The sequence below is a fragment of the Salmo salar genome, chromosome ssa09 (assembly GCF_905237065.1).
Source record: "Salmo salar chromosome ssa09, Ssal_v3.1, whole genome shotgun sequence".
Taxonomy (NCBI): Eukaryota; Metazoa; Chordata; class Actinopteri; order Salmoniformes; family Salmonidae; genus Salmo; species Salmo salar.
This window is the reverse complement of record NC_059450.1, coordinates 51005051-51023267: the sequence shown is the minus strand read 5'-3', so window position 1 is coordinate 51023267 and position 18217 is coordinate 51005051. Positions and strand designations below refer to the sequence as shown.

Here is an 18217-nt window from a genome sequence, read left to right as displayed (position 1 = left end):
AGAGTAGCCTGATATGGACAGTGATGGTGCAGAGATGGAAGGAGCAGTGGAATAGAGATACTAAGGGCAGGCATTTATTTCAAGTACAGAGGAAAGTCAAGGAGGGGAGGACGGCAGGAAGGGACTGAAGAGAGAAGGATATTTTTTACAAGATTAAGGGTGTGACACAGCCAGTTCAATAAGACCTTAAATGTGATAGGAAAGCATCCAACAGGAAGTGTGATTGTTGCCAGGAAACAGAGACAGTGGAGCATGTATAGCTACAGTGTGGGCAGTATCAGGGGGAAAGAGAGAGGCTGAGATCTAGTATGAGGGAGAAGGGGATACAGGGAATTAGTTTAAAGAGTATATTGAGCAGAACGTCATTAGATATAGTCTCTCAAATATTTTGTTTTCTTTCATAAACCTCTACAGGATCTCTCTTCAGTCCCTTCCTGCCGTCCTCCCCTCCTTGACTTTCCTCTGTACTTGAAATAAATGCCTGAAGATTTAGTTTCTCCATGATGCTATCCCACACTCCAGTACAGTAGGTGGCGGTCATGCACCATAACGTTGGATGCCAATCACCAATAAACCCCACCGAAGAAAAATAAGTATTCGCTGATGCCGAATTTCTGCCACCGAAAGGTAAGACAGTTGTATATTTCTGACAGTCACTATATCCAGCATTGTTACTACATTTCTCCATCGTTGAATGGGGCGCAATTGTCGACACAGTATTTCCTTGATTTGGTCAGAAAGCTGAATGAGGAAAGAATGACAGAGAAGAAGAACGCCATAATAGTCACTCACTGGATACATACTGTAACGACCCTGGCTTTATAAGCGCGGGTATCGACGCGATGCTTTTGGGGCACCAGTCGATAGCGCACTGGACTTCGGACTAGAAGGTTGAGGGTTCGAGACCTGCTCCTTGCTGTTTCATTACAATACTGCTAAATACATTATTACCTCTAAATTATACATTGTAGCCGGGAAATCTACCCGATCTGAATTTAGGCTTTGTTTAGCCTATAAGGTTTTTTTATTTATTTTTTATGTATATCTTCTCTTCTGAAGTACATATCTTCAGGCACTTCGGTCTTCACGTCAGTTATAAAATGTAGTTACTAAATCATTTTTCTTCAGCTCCACAGTTAACAAAATCCTACTGACAAAAACCTAAATAACATCCAATACACCAACAGTCCAGATTAAACGGTCGGCCCATCTTTGGTCTTTTCAACGAACTCACTGTGAACATGGACTGTTTATTATCCTTCAAATCTATGTTTATTATTTAATCAGTGATATATTGAAAATGTAACACACCATTAAGGTTGCAATGAATTATCTCTCTCTGACTGTTTACCCTTCATTTTTATTACCTTTATTTAACTAGGGCAAGTCAGTTAAGAACAAATTCTTATTTACAATGACAGCCTAGGAACAGTGGTTTAACTGCCTTGTTCAGGGGCAGAACAACAGATTTTTACCTTGTCAACTCAGGGATTCAATCTTGCAACCTTTCAGTTACTAGTCCAACACTCTAACCACTAGGCTACCTGCTGGTTACTAGTCCAATGCTCTAACCACTAGTCTACCTGCTGGTTACTAGTCCAACACTCTAACCGCTAGGCTACCTGCTGGTTACTAGTCCAACGCTCTAACCGCTAGGCTACCTGCTGGTTACTAGTCCAACGCTCTAACCGCTAGGCTACCTGCTGGTTACTAGTCCAACGCTCTAACCGCTAGGCTACCTGCTGGTTACTAGTCCAACGCTCTAACCACTAGGCTACCTGCTGGTTACTAGTCCGACGCTCTAACCACTAGGTTACCTGCTGGTTACTAGTCCGACGCTCTAACCACTAGGCTACCTGCTGGTTACTAGTCCGACGCTCTAACCACTAGGCTACCTGCTGGTTACTAGTCCGACGCTCTAACCACTAGGCTACCTGCTGGTTACTAGTCCGACGCTCTAACCACTAGGCTACCTGCTGGTTACTAGTCCGACGCTCTAACCACTAGGCTACCTGCTGGTTACTAGTCCGACACTCTAACCACTAGGCTACCTGCTGGTTACTAGTCCAACGCTCTAACCACTAGGCTACCTGCTGGTTACTAGTCCAACGCTCTAACCACTAGGCTACCTGCTGGTTACTAGTCCAACGCTCTAACCACTAGGCTACCTGCTGGTTACTAGTCCAACGCTCTAACCACTAGGCTACACTGCCACCTCATCATAGCAGCCTAAGATAGTAGCCTACTGTTTGTACTTGGCATAACGACTATTTACTCAGACAATATTGTAGGCCTTATCAATAATGTATTGTGGCTCTTCGAAACAGTAATATCCCTTACACACCTGAACAGGTAACTAGGTGATCCAGGGTCGTGATGACCTCGTGTTTTACAATGGAAGACATTCACCTGACAGACACATTCCTGCTTCACCTGCTTCACCTGCTTCTTAACTCTGGAAACTTGTGTTCATACATAAGTTGTAAAGGTTTTGACCACCCAACAATGGCCACACAGATAACTTGTGTGTGTGTGTGTGTGTGTGTGTGTGTGTGTGTGTGTGTGTGTGTGTGTGTGTGTGTGTGTGTGTGTGTGTGTGTGTGTGTGTGTGTCTGCTGCTCAGGAGTCCTATCCCTTCTGCTGTAATGTATTTGTAAAACAGGGGTATAGGGCCTAAATAACTGCTCCCAACTTATTTGCTGTCATTGTCAAGCCCAAACTAGGACAAGGAGTTGACATGATAGCAACAACCAGACTGGCACTCAGGCTACCTTTCACTGAGTTGACATGATAGCAACAACCAGACTGGCACTCAGGCTACCTTTCACTGAGTTGACATGATAGCAACAACCAGACTGGCACTCAGGCTACCTTTCACTGAGTTTACATGATAGCAACAACCAGACTGGCACTCAGGCTACCTTTCACTGAGTTGACATGATAGCAACAACCAGACTGGCACTCAGGCTACCTTTCACTGAGTTGACATGATAGCAACAACCAGACTGGCACTCAGGCTACCATTCACTGAGTTGACATGATAGCAACAACCAGACTGGCACTCAGGCTACCTTTCACTGAGTTGACATGATAGCAACAACCAGACTGGCACTCAGGCTACCTTTCACTGAGTTGACATGATAGCAACAACCAGACTGGCACTCAGGCTACCTTTCACTGAGTTGACATGATAGCAACAACCAGACTGGCACTCAGGCTACCTTTCACTGAGTTGACATGATCGCAACAACCAGACTGGCACTCAGGCTACCTTTAACTGAGTTGACATGATAGCAACAAACTGAAAAGGAGGAGGGAGGAAGGAAGGAGGAGGAAGAGGGAGGGGGTACGGATGAGGGGGGAGGGGGGAGGGGGAAGGAGAGAGTGGGAGGGGGAAGGAGAATGGGGAGGAGAATGGAGAGGAGGAGAGGAGGAGGAGGAGGGAGGAAGGAAGGAGGAGGAGGAAGAGGGAGGGGGTACGGATGAGGGTGGAGGGGGAAGGAGAGAGTGGGAGAGGGAAGGAGAATGGAGAGGAGGAGAGGAGGAGGAGGAGGGGGAAGGAGAGTGGGAGGGGGAAGGAGTGGCACTCAGGCTACCTTTAACTGAGTTGACATGATAGCAACAACCAGACTGGCACTACTCTTTATGACCTGATCATAGATCACCACTCCTACTCTCAGATGCTTTATGAATATGGCCCCTGGTCAACAGTAGTGCACTATTATTAAGAAATAGGTTGCCATTTTGAAGAAGGTCAGACATAGTAGTTTTCCTCTGCTAGACTAGAGCTCCTTGGGATAATAAGCTCCCTGAGTCTGGAGGTCATAAATTAGTCATTAATGAGTCATTAATTATACTGAACAAAAAATGTAAACACAACAATTTCAATGATTTTTACTGTGTTACAGTTCATACAAGGAAATCAGTCAATTGAAATAAATTCATTAGGCCTTAAATCTATGGATTTCATATGACTGGGCAGGGGCACAGCCAGGGGTGGGTGTGGGAGGGCATAGGCCCACCCACTGGGGAGCCCATAGGCCCACCCACTGGGGAGCCAGGCCCAGCCAATCAGAATGAGTTTTTCCCCACGAAAGGGCTTTTTTTACAGACAGAAATACTCCTCAGTTTCATCAGCTGTCGGGGTGGCTGGTCTCAGACGATTCTGTAGGTGAAGAAGCCGGATGTGGAGGTCCTGGGCTGGCGTGGTTACACGTGGTCTGAGGTTGTGAGGCCGGTTGGACATACTGCCAAATTCTCTAAAACAACGTTTTGGTAGAGAAAAAACATTAAATTATCTGCCAACAGCTCTGGTGCACCTTCCTGCAGTCAGCATGCCAATTGCACGCTCTCTCGACTTGAGACATCTGTTGCATTGTGTTGTGTCGCAAAACTGCACATTTTAGAGTGGCCTTTTATTGTCCCCAGCACAAAGTGCACCTGTGTAATGATCATGCTGTTTAATCGTCTTCTCGATATGCCACACCTGTCAGGTGGATGGATTATCTTGGCAAAGGAGAAATGCTCACTAACAGAGATCTGTGCACAACATTTGAGAGAAATAAGCTTTTTGTGCTTATGGAAAAAAATGTCTGGGATCTTTATTTCAGCCCATGAAACATGAGACCAAGACTTTACGTTTAGTTTATAATGTGTTCAGTATAGTTACTAGACCAGACCTGTACAGGCCTTCTCAATATTGTAGGTTTGGATCATTTCACACTGTTTGCATCCCAAATGGCACTATATTCCCTATGGGCCCTGGACAAAAGTAGTGCACTTTATAGGCAATAGAGTTTCATTTGGGACAGATCCTCAACCTTTTTCAATGTTGTGTAATGGGTCACAGTTAGACTACTGTGTCTGTGATTCTCTAAGTGTTGAGATTATGGCAGGCTACTGCATGGACTGAGACTGTATACTATTGTATAATACTGTATAATATTGTATAATACTGTATAATAGTCTAATAGTGTATAATACTGTATAATATTGTATAATACGGTATCATATTGTACAATACTCTATAATACTCTATAATATTGTATAATACTGTATAAGATGGTATAATACAGTATCATATTGTACAATACTCTATAATATTGTATAATACTGTATTATACTGTATAATATTGTATAATACTCTAATAGTATATAATATTGTATAATACTGTATAATATTGTATCATACTCTATCATATTGTATAATACTCTATAATACTCTATAATATTGTATAATACTGTATAATATTGCCCCGTTCAAAAAGCAGGAAATCCCCTTAAACTCTCAGACATCGAAAGCTAATTTGGGCCATTGCATCTTTATTCACTAATCTTTTACTTTCCCTTTCGTTTTCCTGACCAATAGAAGTAGCAGATTCCCAGACAGAGTAGCAGTGATTATCCTGGGTTCTGTTTCCATTTTCAGCAGTTCTTCCTCCACTACTGATAATGAAATTCGATTCTTGCACAATCTGACATATTATATTTTTTCCCTTCTTTCATTTCATTTCATTTCATTTCATGTTTTTTTTTTTTTTTAACCAAACTGATCAGTCTGAGATCCATACTGAAGTCGTACGTACGTATCATCCGAGAGACCAGGTAAGGATACAGCTTCATAATACAACCCACATCCTACGTAGTTTTAGCGGGTACATTTACAGCTAATGCAAAGTTGCGTCACACACACTGCTGGGTTATAGTCACTTACCTTTTGGACCGAGAGAATCACAATGGGAAGCAAGTTGCTTTAAGTGTTATCCTCAATGCTTTTAAATGCTTTGTATCCACGTGTTGTTGAATTGCCGTTTTTTTTATTATTATTTTTTATTTTTTTATTGTCAAATCTAATATAAATAAATATGTACATTTTGTTGAGGATTTCTTCTCTGCTCTCTCCTACTCTCTCAACAGCACAGAGATGTCTTTCGCACGTGATAAACTGTCTTTGCACCTGCGCCGCATAATGAGGGAGCTGATTAAAAGAGTGAAAGCCACAGAGCTCATGCCCAACCTGCCCTGCCTTACACAGTCTGACAGGGTTGGTAGCTGGATGGATGTTGGTCATTGGCCTTATTCAAATCTGATTTATGTTTCTTCATGGTAGATGCTAAGTGAGATCCTTGGTATGACCATACCCTAAACCCTAACCTTATCCCTTACTCTGACCTTAACCCTTACTTTAACCGTTTTAAGATTTTAACTTCAATGGGGTGATGTCACAATTCGACGTCCCAATAATTCCACTTAGCATTTACCGTTTCTTCAATGTAAGATATTATCCTTGATATGGATGTCATGATTAGGGCCAGTTGTTATGGCTGTGCATAGTCAGGTATGGGTTAGGTATGGGTTAGTGTTGGTTATGGCTGTGTATAGTCAGGTATGGGTTAGTGTTGGTTATGGCTGTGTATAGTCAGGTATGGGTTGGTTATGGCTGTGTCTAGTCAGGTATGGGTTGGTTATGGCTGTTATAGTCAGGTATGGGTTAGGGTTGGTTATGGCTGTGTATAGTCAGGTATGGGTTGGTTATGGCTGTGTATAGTCAGGTATGGGTTTGTTATGGCTGTGTATAGTCAGGTATGGGTTAGGGTTGGTTATGGCTGTGTATAGTCAGGTATGGGTTGGTTATGGCTGTGTCTAGTCAGGTATGGGTTAGGGTTGGTTATGGCTGTGTAGTCAGGTATGGGTTAGGGTTGGTTATGGCTGTGTATAGTCAGGTATGGGTTAGTGTTGGTTATGGCTGTGTATAGTCAGGTATGGGTTGGTTATGGCTGTGTCTAGTCAGGTATGGGTTGGTTATGGCTGTGTATAGTCAGGTATGGGTTAGGGTTGGTTATGGCTGTGTATAGTCAGGTATGGGTTAGGTATGGGTTAGTGTTGGTTATGGCTGTGTATAGTCAGGTATGGGTTAGTGTTGGTTATGGCTGTGTATAGTCAGGTATGGGTTGGTTATGGCTGTGTCTAGTCAGGTATGGGTTGGTTATGGCTGTTATAGTCAGGTATGGGTTAGGGTTGGTTATGGCTGTGTATAGTCAGGTATGGGTTGGTTATGGCTGTGTATAGTCAGGTATGGGTTTGTTATGGCTGTGTATAGTCAGGTATGGGTTAGGGTTGGTTATGGCTGTGTATAGTCAGGTATGGGTTGGTTATGGCTGTGTCTAGTCAGGTATGGGTTAGGGTTGGTTATGGCTGTGTAGTCAGGTATGGGTTAGGGTTGGTTATGGCTGTGTATAGTCAGGTATGGGTTAGTGTTGGTTATGGCTGTGTATAGTCAGGTATGGTTTGGTTATGGCTGTGTCTAGTCAGGTATGGGTTAGTGTTGGTTATGGCTGTGTCTAGTCAGGTATGGGTTGGTTATGGCTGTGTATAGTCAGGTATGGGTTAGGGTTGGTTATGGCTGTGTCTAGTCAGGTATGGGTTAGGGTTGGTTATGGCTGTGTAGTCAGGTATGGGTTAGGGTTGGTTATGGCTGTTATAGTCAGGTATGGGTTAGGGTTGGTTATGGCTGTGTATAGTCAGGTATGGGTTGGTTATGGCTGTGTATAGTCAGGTATGGGTTTGTTATGGCTGTGTATAGTCAGGTATGGGTTAGGGTTGGTTATGGCTGTGTATAGTCAGGTATGGGTTGGTTATGGCTGTGTCTAGTCAGGTATGGGTTAGGGTTGGTTATGGCTGTGTAGTCAGGTATGGGTTAGGGTTGGTTATGGCTGTGTATAGTCAGGTATGGGTTGGTTATGGCTGTGTCTAGTCAGGTATGGGTTGGTTATGGCTGTTATAGTCAGGTATGGGTTAGGGTTGGTTATGGCTGTGTATAGTCAGGTATGGGTTGGTTATGGCTGTGTATAGTCAGGTATGGGTTTGTTATGGCTGTGTATAGTCAGGTATGGGTTAGGGTTGGTTATGGCTGTGTATAGTCAGGTATGGGTTGGTTATGGCTGTGTCTAGTCAGGTATGGGTTAGGGTTGGTTATGGCTGTGTAGTCAGGTATGGGTTAGGGTTGGTTATGGCTGTGTATAGTCAGGTATGGGTTAGTGTTGGTTATGGCTGTGTATAGTCAGGTATGGGTTGGTTATGGCTGTGTCTAGTCAGGTATGGGTTAGTGTTGGTTATGGCTGTGTCTAGTCAGGTATGGGTTGGTTATGGCTGTGTATAGTCAGGTATGGGTTAGGGTTGGTTATGGCTGTGTATAGTCAGGTATGGGTTAGGGTTGGTTATGGCTGTGTATAGTCAGGTATGGGTTAGTGTTGGTTATGGCTGTGTATAGTCAGGTATGGGTTAGGGTTGGTTATGGCTGTTATAGTCAGGTATGGGTTGGTTATGGCTGTGTATAGTCAGGTATGGGTTAGTGTTGGTTATGGCTGTGTATAGTCAGGTATAGGTTAGTGTTGGTTATGGCTGTGTCTAGTCAGGTATGGGTTAGGGTTGGTTATGGCTGTGTATAGTCAGGTATGGGTTGGTTATGGCTGTTATAGTCAGGTATGGGTTGGTTATGGCTGTGTATAGTCAGGTATGGGTTAGGGTTGGTTATGGCTGTGTATAGTCAGGTATGGGTTAGTGTTGGTTATGGCTGTGTATAGTCAGGTATAGGTTAGTGTTGGTTATGGCTGTGTCTAGTCAGGTATGGGCTAGGTATGGATTAGGGTTGGTTATGGCTGTGTATAGTCAGGTATGGGTTAGGTATGGGTTAGTGTTGGTTATGGCTGTGTCTAGTCAGGTATGGGTTAGGTATAGGTTAGTGTTGGTTATGGCTGTGTCTAGTCAGGTATGGGTTAGGTATGGGTTAGTGTTGGTTATGGCTGTGTATAGTCAGGTATGGGTTAGGTATGGGTTAGGGTTGGTTATGGCTATGTATAGTCAGGTATGGGTTAGTGTTGGTTATGGCTGTGTCTAGTCAGGTATGGGTTAGGGTTGGTTATGGCTGTGTATAGTCAGGTATGGGTTAGGGTTGGTTATGGCTGTATCTAGTCAGGTATGGGTTAGGGTTGGTTATGGCTGTGTCTAGTCAGGTATGGGTTAGTGTTGGTTATGGCTGTGTATAGTCAGGTATGGGTTAGGGTTGGTTATGGCTGTGTCTAGTCAGGTATAGGTTAGTGTTGGTTATGGCTGTGTCTAGTCATGTATGGGTTAGGGTTGGTTATGGCTGTGTATAGTCAGGTATGGGTTGCTTATGGCTGTTATAGTCAGGTATGGGTTGGTTATGGCTGTGTATAGTCAGGTATGGGTTAGGGTTGGTTATGGCTGTGTATAGTCAGGTATGGGTTAGTGTTGGTTATGGCTGTGTATAGTCAGGTATAGGTTAGTGTTGGTTATGGCTGTGTCTAGTCAGGTATGGGCTAGGTATGGATTAGGGTTGGTTATGGCTGTGTATAGTCAGGTATGGGTTAGGTATGGGTTAGTGTTGGTTATGGCTGTGTCTAGTCAGGTATGGGTTAGGTATAGGTTAGTGTTGGTTATGGCTGTGTCTAGTCAGGTATGGGTTAGGTATGGGTTAGTGTTGGTTATGGCTGTGTATAGTCAGGTATGGGTTAGGTATGGGTTAGGGTTGGTTATGGCTATGTATAGTCAGGTATGGGTTAGTGTTGGTTATGGCTGTGTCTAGTCAGGTATGGGTTAGGGTTGGTTATGGCTGTGTATAGTCAGGTATGGGTTGCTTATGGCTGTTATAGTCAGGTATGGGTTGGTTATGGCTGTGTATAGTCAGGTATGGGTTAGGGTTGGTTATGGCTGTGTATAGTCAGGTATGGGTTAGTGTTGGTTATGGCTGTGTATAGTCAGGTATAGGTTAGTGTTGGTTATGGCTGTGTCTAGTCAGGTATGGGCTAGGTATGGATTAGGGTTGGTTATGGCTGTGTATAGTCAGGTATGGGTTAGGTATGGGTTAGTGTTGGTTATGGCTGTGTCTAGTCAGGTATGGGTTAGGTATAGGTTAGTGTTGGTTATGGCTGTGTCTAGTCAGGTATGGGTTAGGTATGGGTTAGTGTTGGTTATGGCTGTGTATAGTCAGGTATGGGTTAGGTATGGGTTAGGGTTGGTTATGGCTATGTATAGTCAGGTATGGGTTAGTGTTGGTTATGGCTGTGTCTAGTCAGGTATGGGTTAGGGTTGGTTATGGCTGTGTATAGTCAGGTATGGGTTAGGGTTGGTTATGGCTGTATCTAGTCAGGTATGGGTTAGGGTTGGTTATGGCTGTGTCTAGTCAGGTATGGGTTAGTGTTGGTTATGGCTGTGTATAGTCAGGTATGGGTTAGGGTTGGTTATGGCTGTGTCTAGTCAGGTATGGGTTGGTTATGGCTGTGTATAGTCAGGTATGGGTTAGGGTTGGTTATGGCTGTGTATAGTCAGGTATGTGTTGGGGTTGGTTATGGCTGTGTAAAGTCAGGTATGGGTTGGTTATGGCTGTGTATAGTCAGGTATGGGTTAGGGTTGGTTATGGCTGTGTATAGTCAGGTATGGGTTAGGGTTGGTTATGGCTGTTATAGTCAGGTATGGGTTGGTTATGGCTGTGTATAGTCAGGTATGGGTCGGTTATGGCTGTGCCTAGTCAGGTATGGGTTAGGGTTGGTTATGGCTGTGTCTAGTCAGGTATGGGTTGGTTATGGCTGTGAATAGTCAGGTATGGGTTAGGGTTGGTTATGGCTGTGTATAGTCAGGTATGGGTTAGGGTTGGTTATGGCTGTGTCTAGTCAGGTATGGGTTGGTTATGGCTGTGTATAGTCAGGTATGGGTTGGTTATGGCTGTGTCTAGTCAGGTATGGGTTAGGGTTGGTTATGGCTGTGTATAGTCAGGTATGGGTTAGGGTTGGTTATGGCTGTGTATAGTCAGGTATGGGTTGGTTATGGCTGTGTATAGTCAGGTATGGGTTAGTGTCGGTTATGGCTGTGTATAGTCAGGTATGGGTTGGTTATGGCTGTGTATAGTCAGGTATGGGTTAGGGTTGGTTATGGCTGTTATAGTCAGGTATGGGTTGGTTATTGCTGTGTCTAGTCAGGTACACTACATGACCAAAAGTATGTGGACAGCTGCTCGTCGAACATCTCATTCCAAAATCATGGAGTTTTATTTTACCTTTTTTTAACTAGGCAAATCAGTTACGAACAAATTGTTATTTACATTGACGGCCTAGGAACAGTGGGTTAACTGCCTTGTTCAGGGGCAGAACAACAGATTTTTACCTTGTCAGCCCGGGGATTCGATCTTGCAACCTTCCAGTTACTATTCCAACGCTCTAACCACTAGACTACCTGCCGCCCCAAGTTGGTCATTAATAGGGTCAAATCCGGAAACTAGCATTTTGAAAACAAAACGTTTATTCTTTCAGTGAAATACGGAACCGTTCTGTATTTTATCGAATGGGTGGCAACCCTAAATCTAAATATTGCTGTTACATTGCACATCCTTCAGTGGTATGTCATAATTATGTAAAATTCTGGCAAATGAATTACGGTCTTTGTTAGAAAGAAATGGTCTTCACACAGTTCGCAACGAGCCAGGCGGCCCAAACTGCTGCATATACCCTGACTCTGCTTGCACAGAACGCAAGAGAAGTGACATAATTTGCCTAGTTAATGTTGCCTGCTAACATTAATTTATTTTAACTAAATATGCAGGTTTTAAAAAATATACTTGTGTATTGATTTTAAGAAAATCATTGATGTTTATGGTTAGGTACGTTGGTGCAACGACAGTACTTTTTTCGCGAATGCGTTTGGCGAAGTTGAAGTAGGCTGTGATTCGATGATACATTAACAGGCACTGCATTGATTATTTGCAACGCAGGACAAGCTAGTTAACCTAGTAATATCATCAACCATGTGTAGTTAACTAGTGATTATGTTAAGATTGATTGTTTTTTATATGATAAGTTTAATGCTAGCTAACGTGTTTTATCACTCGAGAGAACGCATTTCCACTGCTCCATAGTCCAATGGCGGCGAGCTTTACACCACTCCAGCCAATGCTTGGCATTGCGCATGGTGATTTTTCACTTGTGTGCGGCTGCTCAGGCATGGAAACCCATTTCATGAAGCTCCCGACGAACAGTTCTTGTGCTGACGTCGCTTCCAGAGACCGTTTGGAACTCAGTAGTGAGTGTTGCAACCGAGGACAGATGATTTTTACGCCCTTAAGCACTTGGCGGTCTCGTTCTGTGAGCTTGTGTGGCCTACCACTTCGCAGCTGAGCCGTTGTTGCTCGTAGACGTTTCCACTTCACAATAACAGCACTTACAGTTGACCGGGGCATCTCCAGCAAGGCATATATCTGGCGAACTGACTTGTTGGGACGGTGGCATCCTATGACGCTGCCACGTTGAAAGTCACTGAGCTCTTCAGTAAAGGTCATTCTACTGCCAATGTTTTTCTTTGGAGATTGCATGGCTGTGTGCTCGATTTTTTTATACACCTGTCAGCAACGTGTGTGGCTGAAATACCCGAATCCACCAATTTGAAGAGGTGTCCACATACTTGTATGTAGTTCTAGTTTTTTCAAATGCGTTTTAAACAAATATTCTCATTCATCATATTCTTAGGAGGAAATCCAGGCCGTGAAGAACTGTATTGGTAACTCAAGTGCAATGCAGATCCTGCTGGACTGTGTGCAGAAGAGAATGAACTGGCCAGAAGAGTTGATGTCAGCCTTGGAGGTGCTGGAGCACCAGGACCTGGCTGATGAAAGGAGAGCCGAGTGGAACAAGCACAACCAGACCAGTAAGTCACCATCAAATTAAATCAAACTTTATTTAAAGTGTATTAAAAAACAGACTTCACAGTGAAACATCACTGGACACTAGGACTTTTGTCTGTGATAAAACATCACTGGACACTAGGACTATGGGTGGCAGGTAGCCTAGTGGTTAGAGCATTGGGCCAGCAACTGAAAGGTTGTTAGATTAAATCCCCTAGCTGACAAGGTATAAATCTGTCGTTCTCCCCCTGAACAAGGCAGTTAACCCACTGTTCCTAGGCTGTCATTGTAAATAAGAATTTGTTCTTAACTGACTTGCCTAGTTTAAATAATAAAATGCATTTGATTGATTAAATGCTGTATATGACTGGACCACTTTATTCATCTAAGGACATTTTCCAGCAGGTTTCACCATTACAATAAACCTTAGACAGAACATGGAGGGTAAATCTGTTGGGGTTGTTGATGTGCCTTATTCTTATATACATAAACTAATTCCCTTTTTAAAGTCTAATCTGCTTTTGTTTCCCCAGATCCTTCTCCTGCTGCTCCTCCTACCAGCCCATCTCTGCCCATCTCAGAGAGCTCTAATGACCCTACATCTTCTATGGTCCTCCCAGCTTGGCCAACACCACCTTCAGAGTCACTCAGCCCTAAGATTGCTGCCTGTCCGGAGGATGGTGCCCAGCCAGTAGTCCCCACAAGCTCAGTTGCTGAGGCTCCCATCGCTGGCGCCTCCCCAGAGCCAGCTCCACAAGCTCTCGAAGCAGCAGTAAGACCTGTCACAGCCACCCAGGCAGCACCTTCACCTGTCTCAGTGAAAATGGAGCCCACAACGGTCTCTGAACCACAGCCTCCGCTCTCTCACTCTGATAACGCTGCCTCCTCCCAGCCTGGTCCTGTAGAAACTGGATCTCTGGAGGATAACCCATCTCATATAGTCCTGTCTGAAACCATTCTCACCTTGCCTGTGTCAGACCTAAACCCAGCCCTGTCCCAAACTAAATACACTCCCACCGCCGATGCTCCTGCTTCGGTCCAGGCCTCTGAGAGACGTCCGGTTCAGGACACCACACCACCAACAGCCAAAGTGACCACCTTCCACCAGAAGCCAGTAGAGGACTCTGTTCCAACTGCAACTCAGGTGAATAGTAATTCTTGTGAAATGTTGTATGTTTACGGCCTAGATAGAGTTAAACCGAATTTATCTTACTAACGAAATGAAATCTGTTGACCACATCTACATTTTGAAATATCAGCGAAGAGTTGAAAACATTGACGAGAAGCGGTAACTAAAAACTATCTCTCCTCCAGGTGACTGAAGATGACCAGCACACTGAGCTGTCTCAGAGTCCCCCGAGTCATCACTTCTCCCCAGTCACAGCCCCAGCCTCACCCCCTGTACATACCTCCATGGATGAGGATAACCGGGAGCTCAGCAAGCCTGACGTTCCCTTGGCTAGTGTTCCTGGCCCTCTGACTACTGCAACGCCTCTGACATGTCAGGAGCATGGAGTCCCTGAGGAGCTAGAGGAATCCGTGTCCCGTAACGAGCCTGAGGAAGACACGTACCAGGAAGTGCTGATCAATGTAATTCACGTGTCTGAGGACGCGTACATCCAGAATCAGGAAGGCCAAACACAGAGCATGCTGGGTAATAATGATGCAGGTGTGTCTGAAACACTCCCACCAGTTCAGAACCACAACAGACAATCCCAGATCACACCTCTCTCTGGATCTACAGAACTTGACCTGTCGTCTGGTCCGAACCAGCACGACCAAACTGAGGACAGTCTGGGGAAAGCAGTTAGTAAATCTGAAGACTCTCAGGGTCTGATTATGATTGCTAACGGCCATGCCGCCATCCCCTCAACCAAACAGCCTGATCCTCCACCTCCAGCCTCTTCTCCTTCTGTCACCATCGTCAACGGCTCCTCCGCTGATAACTGTCCTCTCCCGGTGGCTGTGGAGGCAGAAGTCATGCTCAAGGACATGATGGCTAGCGTTGTCCCTAAGCTGAAGCAGAAACGGGAGAGGGAGGGAGCCACAATAGGAGGGAGCTACTACTTCCTGGGGGCTGCTGTCCTGAGTGTCTCAGCCCTGTTTGTGGCCTGGAGGATGAAGAATTAAAGGGTTTTGGGAAAGAAGGAGGTTGTGTCTCAAGTTTGTCTGTCCGTGATTCTATTTCCTTGCCTCCTTATCAGCCTTATTGGAAGAGAGGTCCCTCTGCAATGAGATTTGAGAAGGTGAGAAGAGAGGATGTGCAAATCAAAGAAAGATTAATTGAGAAATAGCTGAATTGCTGTGAAAATAATTGATTGTGGTTCAAGATTTTAAGAGATTATTGGCCCAGTGCTTTATTGTTTTGTTAGTATTGAAGGTGCTGAAATTAAGTATTTATAGGTGACCAATAGCAGCATTTATCCAAGACTTTGATCAGCAGTCTAAATCAAATCAAAGTTTATTTGTCACGTGCACCGAATACAACAGGTGTAGACCTTACAGTGAAATGCTGAATACACAGGTGTAGACCTCACAGTGAAATGCTGAATACAACAGGTGTAGTAGACCTTACAGTGAAATGCTGAATACAACAGGTGTAGTAGACCTTACAGTGAAATGCTGAATACACAGGTGTAGTAGACCTCACAGTGAAATGCTGAATTCAACAGGTGTAGTAGACCTCACAGTGAAATGCTGAATACAACAGGTGTAGACCTCACAGTGAAATGCTGAATACAACAGGTGTAGTAGACCTCACAGTGAAATGCTGAATACAACAGGTGTAGTAGACCTCACAGTGAAATGCTGATTACAACAGGTGTAGACCTCACAGTGAAATGCTGAATACAACAGGTGTAGTAGACCTTATAGTGAAATGCTGAATACAACAGGTGTAGTAGACCTCACAGTGAAATGCTGAATACAACAGGTGTAGTAGACCTCACAGTGAAATGCTGAATACAACAGATGTAGTAGACCTCACAGTGAAATGCTGAATACAACAGGTGTAGTAGACCTTACAGTGAAATGCTGAATACAACAGGTGTTGTAGACCTCACAGTGAAATGCTGAATACAACAGGTGTAGTAGACCTCACAGTGAAATGCTGAATACAACAAGTGTAGACCTTACAGTGAAATGCTGAATACACAGGTGTAGACCTCACAGTGAAATGCTGAATACAACAGGTGTAGTAGACCTCACAGTGAAATGCTGAATACAACAGGTGTAGATCTTACAGTGAAATGCTGAATACACAGGTGGACCTCACAGTGAAATGCTTACTTACAGGCTCTAACAGATCTCAGGCCCCATCTATGTTTACTGTAAATATATGTTCACTAGGAACTCAGGCCCCATCTATGTTTACTGTAAATATATGTTCACTAGGAACTCAGGCCCCATCTATGTTTACTGTAAATATATGTTCACTAGGATCTCAGGCCCCATCTATGCTTACTGTAAATATATGTTCACTAGGATCTCAGGCCCCATCTATGTTTACTGTAAATATATGTTCACTAGGAACTCAGGCCCCATCTATGTTTACTGTAAATATATGTTCACTAGGAACTCAGGCCCCATCTATGTTTACTGTAAATATATGTTCACTTCACGATACATACAAACTTTGACTAGGCCATTCCAAAACTTCAAATGTGTTTATTTTTTAGCCATTTTCATGTAGACTTGATTGTTTGTTTTGGATCATTGTCTCGTTGCATGACCCAGCTGTGCTTCAGCTTCAGCTCACAGATGGATGGCCCGACATTCTCCTGTAGAATTCTCTGATACAGAGCAGAATTCATGGTTCCTTCTATTAAGGCAAGTCATCCAGGTCCTGAGGCAGTAAAGCATCCCCAAACCATCACACTACCACCACCATGCTTGAACCATTGGTATGAGGTTCTTACTGTGGAATGGAGTGTTTGGTTTTCTCCAGACATAATGGGACTCATCCCATCCAAAAAGTTGACTCAAATTTGCCAAAAAGCACCTGGATGATCATCAAGACTCTTGGAAGAATATTCTATGGACAGATTAGTCAAAGTATAATTTTGGGGGGGGACGACAGTGGTCCCATTATGGGGCGATAGGTAGCCAAGTGCGTTGGGCCAGTAATCGAAAAGTTGCTGGATCGAATCCCCGAGCTGACAAGGTAAAAAATCTGTCGTTCTGCTGCTGAACAAGGCAGTTAACCCACTGTTCCTAGGCTGTCATTGTAAAATAAGATTTTTTTCTTAACTGACATGCCTAGTTAAATAAAAAAATAAAAAAGGCAAAACATATGTTAACATTGCCAGAACAAGTGAAATAGATAATAAATGAAATGAACAGTGTGGTCTTGTGTGGCTCAGTTGGTAGAGCATGGTGTTTGCAACACCAGGGTTGTGGGTTCGATTCCCATGGGGGACCAGTATGGGGGAAAAAATGTATGAAATGTATGCACTCACTACTGTAAGTCGCTCTGAGTGTCTGCTAAATTACTAAAATGTAAACAGTAAACATTACACTCACATAAGTTCCAAAGGAATAGAGACATTTCAAATGTCATATACAGTGTTGTAACAATGTGCAAATAGTTCAACTGCAAAAGGGAAAATAAATCAATTGCGTTCGTTCTTCAATGATTGCCCTTTTCTTGTGGCAACAAGTCTGAAATCTTTCTGCTGTGATGGTACACTGTGTTATTTCACCCAATAGATATGAGAGTTTCATTATCTATTCTATAAATTATGTCTAAACAGTGATCAATTCACCAATTTCCTCTCAAGAGGTTGTGAAAATAACTGTACATTGTAAATCTATCCTAAAGAGGGTTGCAGGTAGCCTAGCGGTTGGGCCAATAACTGAAAGGTTGCTGGTTTGAATCCCCGAGCTGACTAGGTGTAAAATCTCTCTCTGTGCCCTTGAGCAAGGTACTTAACCCTAATTGCTCTTGTAAATTGCTCTGCATAAGAGTGTCTGCTAAATCAGTGGTTCCTAGGACTCCTGGGGGGTACTTGGCCTATCCATAGGGGATACTTGATGAGACCATAGCCCTTTGGTGAAAATGCACATGAAGGGGAAAGCAAAATACAAGACGAAAGCAATTTACAAAAAAAAATGTATGCATGCATTCACTACTGTAAGTCGCTCTGGATCAGAGCGTCTGCTAAAATGACTAAAATGTAAAATTCAGTTGGTGGTACATTAACCGAAAACGGTAGGGAACCACGGTGCTAAACGACCTAAATGTAAACGCTTGGCGTTGAATTCCCCGCCTTTTATTGAACGCGGAACCAATACTGTCCAATGACATGACTAGAACAGTCATGGCTAGAAGGGATACAGCTTTTGTAAAAAAAAAAAAAAAAATGTCAGATTTGGACTTCGAATGATCGTAACAGGATAATTAGGTTAATGTTATGAAAATGGTTTAAGAGTTAGCTTAAAAATTCAACCAAAAAAATAGATATACTTTTGACAAAAAAACTTTATCCCTTTGACCGACTGGAACATTCTTGAAGGGATCGCTACGTAAGT

The 18217-nt window shown here is 43.6% G+C and overlaps 1 protein-coding gene across 4 annotated transcripts; it reads left to right on the top strand.

Moving 5' to 3' along the window:
* The first annotated feature begins 493 nt into the window (after positions 1-493).
* On the top strand, positions 494-14835 carry LOC106611470 (mitochondrial antiviral-signaling protein). 4 transcript variants are annotated; one of them, XM_014211707.2, is made up of 5 exons: positions 589-627; positions 5557-5604; positions 12534-12711; positions 13222-13832; positions 14003-14835. In XM_014211707.2, the coding sequence occupies exons 1-5, from the start codon at positions 604-606 to the stop codon at positions 14816-14818; spliced, it is 1677 nt and encodes a 558-aa protein (XP_014067182.1). In that variant the 5' UTR covers positions 589-603; the 3' UTR covers positions 14819-14835. The 4 variants fall into 4 exon arrangements, with proteins under 4 accessions (XP_014067183.1, XP_014067182.1, XP_014067181.1 ...); XM_014211706.2 differs by lacking the exon at positions 5557-5604 and adding an exon at positions 5917-6043 and having other exon boundaries at positions 609-627; XM_014211708.2 differs by lacking the exon at positions 5557-5604 and having other exon boundaries at positions 494-627.
* Positions 14836-18217: the final 3382 nt, after the last annotated feature.